At 40.7% G+C, this 12534-nt stretch overlaps 1 protein-coding gene across 6 annotated transcripts in view; it reads right to left on the bottom strand.

Moving 5' to 3' along the window:
- Nucleotides 1-12534, bottom strand: part of LOC100136219 (vitamin D3 receptor A) — a 92443-nt gene that overhangs the window by 55888 nt on the left and 24021 nt on the right. For 2 of the 6 annotated variants that reach the window (XM_021566307.3, XM_036947165.2), the window contains exon 3: nucleotides 6876-6904. The exons of the other annotated variants lie outside the window; for them this stretch is intronic. In XM_021566307.3, the coding sequence (XP_021421982.2) occupies nucleotides 6876-6882 (7 nt within the window). In that variant the 5' untranslated portion in view covers nucleotides 6883-6904. The remainder of the gene's footprint in view (nucleotides 1-6875; nucleotides 6905-12534) is intronic. 6 annotated transcript variants of the gene reach the window in all.

The following is a 12534-nucleotide window of genomic DNA, read 5'->3' as shown; positions in this document are numbered from 1 at the left end:
AAAGTGTAATTTAAAAACAATGTACATTTGTTGATTACTGGGTCTAGTAGTGGCCGCAACTGGACTGGATTGTGAACGACTTTTGGCGGAATGCATTGCTCACCAGCAGGTCAGACAAATGACTAAAATGAACAAGTCACTCAGAAAAAAACTCATTAGGATTCTCGAGTCAGTAGTCATTCAAAAATAATGAATTGTTTGCTTACTTCACATCACCCCAGTCGAAGAGGAGTGAACTACTGCAAACGAACTGATGGTGCTTCTACAGTGAGTGCCGAGTAGATAGAAGTTTGACAGCTCAACAGTGCCAAAAATGTGCACTGGCTATATACAGTTAGGTGAAGTGTCATGGTGGGGTGTCGTAGCAAACCATGGATGCTATGCCAAAATGTAAAAGCAAGTGCCGTGCTAAACGTTCATCTCTGTGGTAACGTTGACTACAGCCCTTTATTGAAGGCCGCAAAATATGGTGCGTTAAATTTGACCTTTGCGTAGGGTATTCCTCAAGCTCTATCATTTAAATATTTTCAGAGACACAAAAAAACATGGCAGGTTACAAAATAGCACTTTGAAGCAACATTTTGGTGTATGGATTGTCACTTGTCAGGGACTGGTCCAAAAATCACGTTTCACCACCGCCATTTCCATGACGAGTGCTTGACACTGTTTACCGAGGGTTAATGCTATCTGGGAACCTTGGGACGTCCCTACACTTAAACCCTACCCTAACCATTTAAAAATGTCAACTTCAATGGGGTAAGATTTCTGCCCTGCTAGGGCTTCCCCGATTTCACTGTAAGTGCTGTTATTGTGAAGTTGAAATGTCTAAGAGCAACAACGGTTTAGCCACAAAGTGGTAGGCCACACAAGCTCACAGAATTGAAAGGCTGAGTGCTGAAGCGTTGTTGCTGAAGCCTGTCTTTCCTCAGTTGCAACACTCACTACCGAGTTCCAAACTCGCCTCTGGAAGCAACGTCAGCTTCATGAAATGGGTTTCCATGGCCGAGCAGCGGCACACAAGCCTAAGATCACCATGCGCAATGCCAAGCGTTGGCTGGAGTGGTGTAAAGCTTTCCGCCATTGGACTCTGGAGCAGTGGAAACGCATTCTCTAGAGTGAGGAATCATGCTTCACCATCTGGCAGTACGACAGACAAATATGGGTTTGGCGGATACCAGGAGAACGCTACCTGCCCCAATGCAGTGCCAACTGTAAAGTTTGGTGGAGGTATAATGGTCTGGGGATGTTTGTCATTGGAACTAAGGAGCCTAGCCCGAACAATGACGGGAAATCTTAACGCTACAGCCTACAATGACAGCTGCAGCTGTACATAGTCTATTGGTAAATAGCCCACCCATTTTCACCTACCTCATCCCCATACTGTTTTTATTTATTTATTTTTCTGCTCTTTTGCACACCAATATCTCTACCTGTACATGACCATCTGATCATTTATCACTCCAGTGTTAATCTGCAAAATTGTAATTATTCGCCTACCTCATGCCTTTTGCACACATTGTATATAGACTCCCCCCTTTGTTTTTCTACTGTGTTATTGACTTGTTAATTGTTTACTCCATGTGTAACTCTGTGTTGTCTGCTCATACTGCTATGCTTTATCTTGGCCAGGTCGCAGTTGTAAATGAGAACTTGTTCTCAACTAGCCTACCTGGTTAAATAAAGGTGAAATAAAAATAAATAAAAAAATTCTAGATGATTCTGCTCTTCCAACTTTGTGTCAACAGTTTGGGGGAGACACTTTCCTGTTTCAGCATGACAATGCCCCCATGCGCAAAGCGAGGTCCATACAGAAATGGTTTGTCGAGATCGGTGTGGAAGAAATTGACTGGCCTGCACATAGCCCTGACCTCAACCCCATCAAACACCTTTGGGATGAATCGGAACGCAGACTGCGAGCCAAGCCTAATTGCCGAACATCAGTGCTCAACCTCACAAATGGTCTTGTGGCTGAATGTAAGCAAGTCCCCGCATCAATGTTCCAACATCTAGAGGAAAGCCTTCCCAGAAGAGTGGAGGCTGTTGTAGCAGTAAAGGGGGGACCAACTGTAAATGAATGCCCATGATTTTGGAATGAGATGTTTGACAAGCTTTTGGTCATATAGTCTAACAGCTTATTGCGAACATTCTTGGATAATTGGTTAGATAGCTTAATATATTTCCAAAATGTTGGTTTATTTTATTGTAGCTGTAAGCTAGATGTTGACAGCAACTGGCTGACTCATGCAGCGCTAATGTCATGTTAGCAGTCTGGTAGGGCTAACATTAGCAGGCTAACTGGCTAACAATCTCGCAAGTTGATTTTTAACAATAAATTCAAAGTTGGCTGCAAATTCAACTGAAACCATGAGTGCAAACGATTTGGTTTAATTTGAAGTTATTTCTTTTGGAGTTTACATTATAACATGGTTCCCCAACGGGCGACCCCCGGGCCGGTTTTAAGCAAAAAAATAAATACAATTGTTGAATTTTCATTTAACACCAGGAAATCAGCTACTTGCATTATAGGGAATAGGCTGGCTTGCCGGGTCCTCCATATTATATCGCACCTGGAAAAAACTTTTCCGATATGACTTCTTTGGAATACAGATCTTTTTATGTAGTAACTCGAAAAATGAGGTGTAACTTTGCATTGGGACTTTTGATGCGTATTCTAATGCAAATCCATGTTACGTTTATGCTACCTACCCTTCAAGAATTTCCAGTCATTGCATCTTTAGTGATAATAGAACAATTACTAAAGTGGTTGAGTTTCATTAAGCATAACAAAATGTACCCAATTTGAGTCTTGAACTGTTATAGGGCATGATATGCACCATCTGCTGTACATTGCATGTAGGGGCCTAGTTACAGTGCCTTCAGAGAGTATTCATACCGCTTGACATTTTGCACATTTTGTTGTGCTATAGCCTGAATTGAAAATTTGATTATTTTTCCCCATAATGACAAAATGCAAACATTTGAGAATCTTTTGCAAATGTATTGAAAATTAAATACAGAAATCTAATTTCCATAAGTATTTACACCTCGGAGTCAATACATGTTAAAATCACTTCTGACAGCGATTACAGCTGTGAGTATTTCTGGGAATGTCTCCAAGAGCTTTGTACACCTAGATTGTTCAATATTTGCCCATTATTCTTTTCAGCATTCTTCAAGCTCTGTCAAATTGGTTATTGATCATTACTAAAACAACCATTTAAGTCTCACCATATACTTTCAAGCAGATAAGTCAAAACTGTTACTCAGCAATTCACAGGAACATACCCCGTCTTTGTGGTAAGCATCTCCAGCTTAGATGTGGCCATGTGTTAAGTATTGTTTTAAATTAAAGGTGAATTCATCTCAGCGTCTGGTGGAAAGCAGACAACATTTTTACATTATAGTCATTTAGCAGACACCTTACAGGGGCAATTAGGGTTAAGTGCCTTGCTCAAGGGCATAGAGACATTTCTCACCAAGTTGTATCGGGGATTTGAACCAGCAACCTTTCGGTTACTGGCCCAATGCTCTTAACCGCTAGGCTACCTGCCACTAGCAAGGTTTTCCTCTAGGATTTTGCCTGCACATACCCTTTATTTTTCATCCTGAAAAACGACATTTCTTAATGATTGCAAGTTACACACATAACATGATGCAAACACCACCATTCTTGAAAATATGGAGAGTAGTACTCAGTAATGAGTTGTATTGGTATTCGGGACAAAAAGTTCATTGCTTTGCCACATTTTTTTGCATTATCACGTCAGTTCCGTGTTGCAAACAGAATACATGTTTTGGAATATTTTGATTCTGAATAGCAGTGGTTCAAACGTTTTATTGTCCCGTACCCCTTCAAACATTCAACCTCCAGTTGTGTAATCCCCCTAGAACCAGGGTCAGTGGACTCAAATGTTTTACCATCATTGTAAGCCTTCCACACACACACACTAAACAATACATTTACTAAACATGAGAATGAGAAGAGTTGTCGTCACAATCCAGCTCGTGGGAAGTGACAAAGCTCTTATTGGACCTGGGAAAATAATAATAACAATAAATAATTTTGCTCTTTATTTAGCCATCTTACATATAAAACTTGAGTTATTCACAATTTTTGATGACCAAATAACCACAGGTTAATGAGAAGGGTGTGCTTTAAAGGATGCACATTACTCTGTATAGTAGAGTCTCAGTCTTAAATCTTTCTCCACACAGTCTGTGCCTGTATTTAGTTATGCTAGTGAGGGCCAAGAATCCACTCTCACATAGGTACGTGGTTGCAAAGGGCATCAGTGTCTAAACAGCATGATTTGTCAAGGCAGGATACTCTGAGCGCAGCCCAATCCAGAAATCTGGCAGTGGCGTCTGATTAAATACAATTTTCACAGAACCGCTTGTTGCAATTTCAATGAGGCTCTCTTGTTCAGATATCGGTGAGTGGACTGGAGGCAGGGCATGAAAGGGATGACGAATCCAGTTGTTTGTGTCATCCGTTTTGACAAAGTACCTGTGTAATTGCGCAACCAGCTCACTCAGGTGCTTCGCTATATCACATTTGACATTGTCCGTAAGCTTGAGTTAATTTGCACACACAAAAAAAAAAATCATACAACGATGTAAAGACCTGTGTGCTGTCCTTGTTAATGCAGACAGAAGAGCTCCAACTTCTTAATCATAGCCTCACATTAACATCTGCTTACCATGTGTATGTGACACAGAATTTGATTTAAATATAGTTGTGGAGAGTCACTGTAATCATAGATTCAGATCATTCAGGCGAGAAAAAACATCACCCAGATAGGCCAGTCGTGTGAGAAACTCGTCATCATGCAAGCGGTCAGACAAGTGAAAATGGTCAGTAAAGAGAACTTTAAGCTCGTCTCTCAATTCAAAACAATGTGTCAATACTTTGCCCCTTGATAACCAGCACACTTCTGTATGTTGTAGAAGCGTTACATGGTCGCTGCCCATATCATTGCATAATACAGAAAATACACGAGTTCAGGGGCCTTGCTTTAACAAAGTTAACCATTTTCACTGTAGTGTCTTGGGTACACTGGATGCTACAGTGTGAATGCACACTACCACTCCACTGTGTCTCCCTGTCATGGCGATTGCGCCATCAGTACTGATACCACCACATCTTGACCTCCAATGTCCATTTGATGTCACAAAGCTGTCCAGTAAATATCCTCTCATGTTGTCCTGGTTTCCAGAAGAGGATGTCTTCCTTAATTGACCCCCTCCCCATAAACGTAACAGACATATACCAGGTGCTGTACCAGGCCCGCCAAGTCTGTTGACTCATCCAGCTGTAACACATAATTCACTGGCTTATATGCAAAGCAGTAAATCGTTTCAAAACATCTCCTGCCATGTCACTGACGCGTCGTGAAACAGTGTTGTTTGATGAAGGAATTGTCTGTAGTTTTTTTGGGCCTTTCCCCAGCATTGTCCCATCCATATCCGCAACAGCAGGAAGAATTAAAAAAAAGAGGCTACAACGGCAAGAGAAGAAAAAAAAACTCACCCAAATGTATAGCCCTGTTGTAAAATATAAAATGTACAGTTTGAAAATGTGAAGAAAAGAAATGCCAAGAATGCGCACGTACCCCCTACCCCAGTTTGGGAATACCTGCTGTACATGATTCCTTCTTTTCCCTCCGTCAGTTAGGTTAGTATTGTGGAGTAACTACAATGTTGTTGATCCATCCTCACTTTTCCCATCACTGCCATTAAACTCAAACTGTTTTAAAGTCAACATTGGTCTCAGTGAAATCCCTTACTGGCAAATTGGTTAGAAAGGATGCCTAAATATCTTTGTATTGACACACCATCCAAAGTGTAAGTAATAACTTTACCACGCTCAAAGAGATATTCAATGTCGGCTTTTCTTTCTACCCATCTACCAATAGGGACCCTTCTTTGCGAGGCCTTGGAAAACCTCAGTTTGTGGTTGAATCGGTGTTTGAAATGCACTGCTCGACTGAAGAACCTTACAAATAACTGTGTGTGGTGTACAGAGACGAGGTCGTCATACAAAAAGCAGGTTAAACACTGCTGCTCACAGTAAATCCATGCATCTTGTGATCTACTTGCCATAACAAAGCACATTCTTACTCCTGAACTTATTTAGGCTGGCCATAACAAAGTGGTTGAATGCTTATTGACTTCAGATATTCCAGCCTTTCATTTTTAACTCATTTATAAAAAAATAAAAAAAAATAAATCCTAATTCCACTTTTACATTATGGGGTAGTGTGTGTAGGCCAATGACAAAAACACATTCATCCATTTTAAATTCAGGCTGTAAAACGAACAAAGTCAAGAGGTGTGAATACTTAAGGCACTGTAGGTCTTACTCAAATGAAAATAGTGTATAAAAAAAAGAAAAGGTCATGTGCAGTTATTTCATTGATAGAAGATTTACATTGTATCCTGTAGGCTGCATTTGGGTTAGCATGAGGACCCAGAGAACTGAGCGGTCCTACATGTCCACAGTAGTCTTCTGGAGACCTTGGCATTTGACACTTTGGCTTCGTCATAAATCATTTTTCTATCAATCATATTTTCCCGACTAGCGGTTTTGAGCTGGAGTGGTAGGGTGACACTGACAAGGTTACTCTTTCCAGGACTATTGCTGCGGAGCCCATTTCAAATGGGGAGGAATGCATGCAGAGGTGCAGATTTTTGATTATGTATTGATAAACTGAATAAAAATAGATGAATCTCACAAATGCAGTGAAACTGTGCAAAGGGAGAGGAAAAGCTTGCTTTATGGAATGAAAAGCTTCAAATGTAACTGAAAACTGAAAATAATAAATCTGCAGAGCTTCTATCAATGGAGAGACAGACTAAAGATGCAAAGAACTTACATTCCATCACTTCACTTCTAAAAAGCTTCCTGAAAGAGAAGAGACAGGAAGGAATCAGCAGCATTCAGTGCTAATTTCTGACATTACAGAGTTGAAGTCGGAAGTTTACATACACTTAGGTTGGAGTCATTAAATTGATTTGATTTGAAAAACTCATTTTTCAACCACTCCACACATTTCTTGTTAACAAACTATAGTTTTGGCAAGTTGGTTAGGTCATTTACTTGCATGACAAGTCATTTTTCCAACAATTGTTTACAGACAGATTATTTCACTGTATCACAATTCCAGTGGGTCAGATGTTTACATACACCAAGTTGACTGCCTTTAAAACAGCTTGGAAAATTCCAGAAAACAATGTCATGGCCTTAGAAGCTTCTGACAGGCTAATTTACATAACAATAGTACGCAAGTATAAACACCATGGGACCACGCAGCCGTCAAACCGCTCAGGAAGGAAACGCGTTCTGTCTCCTAGAGATGAACGTACTTTGGTGCAAGAAGTGCAAATCAATCCCAGAACAGCAGCAAAGGAACTTGTGAAGATAATGGAGGAAACAGGTACAGAAGTATCTATATCCACAGTAAAACGAGTCCAATATCGACATAGCCTGAAAGGCTGCTCAGCAAGGAAGAAGCCACTGCTCCAAAACCAGCATAATAAAGCCACACTACGGTTTGCAACTGCACATGGGGACAAAGATCATACTTTTTGGAGAAATGTCCTCTGGTCTGATGAAACAAAAATAGAACAGTTTGGCCATTATGACCATCGTTATGTTTGGAGGAAAAAGGGGGAGGCAAGCTGAAGAACACCATCCCAACCGTGAGCACGGGGGTGGCAGCATCATGTTGTGGGGGTGCTTTGCTGCAGGAGGGACTGGTCCACTTCACAAAATAGATGGCATCATGAGGGAAAACAATTATGTGGATATATTGAAGCAACAGCTCAAGACATCAGTCAGGAAGTTAAAGCTTGGTCGCAAATGGGTCTTCCAAATGTACAATGACCCCAAGCATACTTCCAAAGTTGTGGCAAATTGGCTTAAGGACAAAGTCAAGGTATTGGAGTGGCCATCACAAAGCCCTGACATCAATCCTATCGAAAATGTGTGGGCAGAACTGAAAAGGTGTGTGCAGGCAAGGAGGCCCAGAAACCTGATTCAGTTACACCAGCTCTGTCAGGAGGAATGGGCCAAAATTCACCCAACTTATTGTGGGAAGCTTGTGGAAGGCTACCAAAAACATTTGACCCAAGTTCAACAATTTAAAAAGGCAATGCTGCCAAATACTAATTGAGTGTATGAAAACTTCTGACCCACTGGGATTGTGATGAAAGAAATACAAGCTGAAATAAAATAACTATTATTCTGACATTTCACATTCTTAAAATAAAGTGGTGATCCTAACTGACCTAGGACATTCATTTTTACTGAGTTTAAATGTATTTGGCTACGGTGTACGTAAACTTCCGACTTGAACAGGCAGTTAACCCACTGTTCCTAGGCCGTCACTGAAAATAAGAATTTGTTCTTAACTGACTTGCCCAGTTAAATAAAGGTAAAATAAAAAAAATTTAAAAACTGTATAAGACGCAGCAAGATTTTTTTCGGTGTTTTATCTTTCCCTTTCTCCGTGAAAAACACATAACCCTGGTTAACAAGACCCATATATCAGTCCACTTCAGACTACTGTGTATTGGGGAAAACATGACCTACTTAGATAACCTCAGGTGAGCTATGGTGAGTTGGTCATCTTGTGTGGAGGAAGCCAACAGTACAGTATCAGTGGCAAGAAAATGTGAACCCTTTGGAATTACCTGGATTTCTGCATAAATTAGTCAAGAAAATTTGGTCTGATCTTCATTTTAGTCACAACAATAGACCAACACAGTATGCCTAAACTAATAACAAATTGTATTTTTCTTGTCATAATGAATACATAATTTAAACATTGTGGTTGGAAAACGTATGTGAACCCCTAGGCTAATGACTTTTCCAAAAGCTAAATTGATGTCCAGTCAGCTAACCTGGAGTCCAATCAATGAGACATGATTGGAGATGTTGGTGCAAACTGCCTTGCCCTATACATTTTTTTTTTTAAATTCAGAAAATTGGAGTTTGCTATTCACAAGAAGCATTGCCTGATGTGAACCATGCCTTGAACAAAAGACCTAAGATTAAGAATTGTTGACTTGCATAATGCTGGAAAGGGTTACCAAAGGATCTATAAGAGCCTTTATCTTCATCAGACCACGGAAAGACAAATTGTCTATAATTGGAGAAAGTTCAGCACTTTGCTACTCTCCCTAGGTGTGGCCGTACTGCAAAGATGACCGCAAGAGCACAGTGCAGAACTCTCAATGAGGTTAAGAAAAATCCTAGAGTGTCAGCTAAAGACACAGAAATCTCTGGAACATTCTAACATCACTGCTGACGAGTCTATGTTACATTAAACACTAAACAAGAATGGTGTTCATGGGAGGACACCACGGAAGAAGGCACTGCTGTCCGAAAGAAAACCATTGCTACACGTCTAAAATTCACAAAAGAGCACCTGGATGTTACACAGCGCTTCTGGCAAAATATTCTGTGGACAGATGAAACTACGGTTGAGTTGTTTGGAAGGAACACACAACACTGTGTGTGGAGAAAAAAAATGCACAGCACACCAACATCAAAACCTCATCCCAACTGTAAAGTATGGTGCAGGAGCATAATTTTTGGGGCTTTTTAAAATTAATTTTGCAGGAGAATGTAAGGCTATTTGTCCGCCAATTGAAGCTCAACAGAAGATGGGTGATGAAACAGGACAACCCAAAACACAGTAGTAAAATCAACAGAATGGCTTCAGCAGAAGAAAATAAGCATTCTGGAGAGGCCCAGTCACAGTCCTGACCTCAACCCGATTTAGCGGTTCACACCAGACATCCTAAGAATATTGCTGAACTTTTGCTGAAGTTTTGTAAAGACGAATGGTCCAAAATGCCTCCTGACCGTTGTGCAGGTCTGATCCGCAACTACAGACAACATTGGGTTGAGTTCAATGCTGCCAAAAGGAGGGTCAACCAGTTATTAAAATGTAAGTCATATACTTTTTCCACCCTACACTGAATGTTTACATGGTGTGTTCAATAAAGACATGAAAACATTTAATTGTTTGTTTTATTAGTTTAAGCAGACTGTCTATTGTTGTGGCTTAGATGAAGATCAGATCAAATTTTATGACCAATTTATGCAGATATTCAGGTAATTCCAAAGGGTTCACATACTTTTTGGTGCCACTGTCAGTCCAACGGGTAGCTATGCAACGCCAAGGAACAGTCAGAAGGTTTAGGTTTTTCCTCCATATATCTGAATGAACAGACACTGGGAAGGACATTGAGGACAGAAGAGCAGCTTCAGGCACAGTCATATTTGGGTACCCAAATACAACAAACATAAGTACGGCGCAAACATGGACGGATGGGTACACACCACACACACACAGCAGATTCCTGCCTCCTGATTCTTTCACCTGACTCAGACACCGTGTGAAGGCCGGGATAATTAATCCCATCAATTGCTACCAATGCTGTTGCTGAGAGTAATGACGGCAAAACATGTTTAACCTTTATTTAACTAGGCAAGTCAGTTAAGAACACATTCTTATTTACAATGACGGGCTAGGAACAGTGGGTAAACTGTCTTGTTCAGGGGCAGAACGACAGATTTTTACCTTGCCAGCTCGGGGAATCGATCTAGCAACCTTTCAGTTACTGGCCCAACGCTCTAATCACTAGGGTACCTGCCGCCCCAACATCACCTTAAGTATCACCACTGTAATGATTGTGGGAGCACTATGATGACACCCTCCATCTAGACAGCTAAGTATGTAGCTGTAACACGGCTTGGGCTGAGCAGGAACCCCCACCAGCGGTGACGATCAACCAGAAAAACCGGTTCTCTCTGCCTGGTTTACTGAAGGAGTGGTAGTCTAGAGGATCTTTTGTTATCACACAGCTTAGCTAAATGATTCAATCAAACTAAAAAAAAAAGAATACAAATCTTCTCTCTTCTAAATATAATTATTTGCTGTATGCATAAGTACATTGAATGGTGCCCTCATTGATCTTGTCCCCACTTATAAAAATCAGGGCATCTGGATTTACGAAAAGCTTTTTCAGAAAGCATGCTGATGAGCTAGTATTTTCACATCCGGATGAAATGCGTGTCCAAAGTAAACGGCCTGCTGCTCAGACCCAGAAGCTAAGATATGCATATTATCAGTAGATTTGGATAGAAAACACTGAAGTTTCTAAAACTGTTTGAATCCTGTCTGAGTATAATATAACTTATTTGGCAGGCAAAACCCTAAGGACAAACAGTTCAGATTTTTTATTTTTTTTAGGCCACTCTTCAATGGGTTTTCATTGGGAATCCAGATTTCTAATAGACTTTCCAGCAGTTCCCTTCGCTTCCACTGGATGTCAACAGTCAGTAGAAATTGGTTGAGGTTTTTCCTTTGAGAAATGAAGAAGTAACACTGTTCAGAATGAGGCTCCAGGGAAGTGTACTCTGTTAGATGCGCGTGACCTGAAAGCACGCTCCACTTTGTATTCCTTCGGTATTGAACACAGTGTACCCAGTCTTAATTTTTTTTTGATTATTTACATTAAAAAATACCTGAAGTTGTATTACAAAAGTAGTTTGAAATGTTTGGACAATACTTACAGGTAATTTTTGAGATATTTTGTACTCACGTTGCGCAAGTTGGAACAAGTGTTTTTCTGGATCAAACGCGCCAAATAAAATGGACATTTTGGATATATATCAACGTAATTAAATCAAACAAAAAGGACCATTTGTGATGTTTATGGGACATATTGGCGTGACAACAGAAGAAGCTCGTCAAAGGTAAGGCATTAATAATATTTTTATTTCTGCCTTGTGTCGCGCTTGCAGGGTTGAAATATGCTTTTCTCTTTGTTTACGGAGGTGCTGTCCTCAGATAATAGCACTGTTTGCTTTCGCCGTAAAGCATTTTTTTAAAAATCTGACACGTTGGCTGGATTCACAACAAGTGTAGCTTTAATTTGGTGCTCTGCATTTTTCACTAGATGTTGGCCAGGTGGGACGCGTCCCACATATCCCAGAGAGGTTAATCCCCTTTGCTTTCCACTCAGTGTGCAGAGTTCTGATATTAAACTTTCCTGGAGTCACGTGTCCAGACACACCACCGCCACTCAGGGATTCAACATGCCCTAAAACTCCCGCCACACAGCTTCACTAATACATAATTACCCCTAAAATAATCCCCCTTCCACCACGCAACCATGGTGTCAATTAATGACAAAAAAGAAGCAGAAAACAGGCTCACGTTTAACAGAGGAAATGACTCATCCATCGCTCCCTATGGTGTCAAATAATGACAAAAATTAAGTAGAAAACAGGCTCACGTGTAACGTAGAAAACAGGCTCACGTGTAACGGAGGAAATTACTCATCCATCGCTCCTTACATCTGTTAAATAAAAAAGCCACAAATCTACAGCCTGTTCTAGGAACGAACAGCAAGTGCGAGCGAGTCAAGACGCCAACATGCCAGCTCACATGCAGATTTATAGCAGAACTGGGAAGAGGAAAAGTGGGGGGAGCACATTAACGCCACTAATTCAAGACC

Source organism: Oncorhynchus mykiss, chromosome 16 (assembly GCF_057628025.1).
Source record: "Oncorhynchus mykiss isolate SJ-2025 chromosome 16, ASM5762802v1, whole genome shotgun sequence".
NCBI classification, from domain to species: domain Eukaryota; kingdom Metazoa; phylum Chordata; class Actinopteri; order Salmoniformes; family Salmonidae; genus Oncorhynchus; species Oncorhynchus mykiss.
This window is presented reverse-complemented; position numbering and strand designations above follow the sequence as displayed.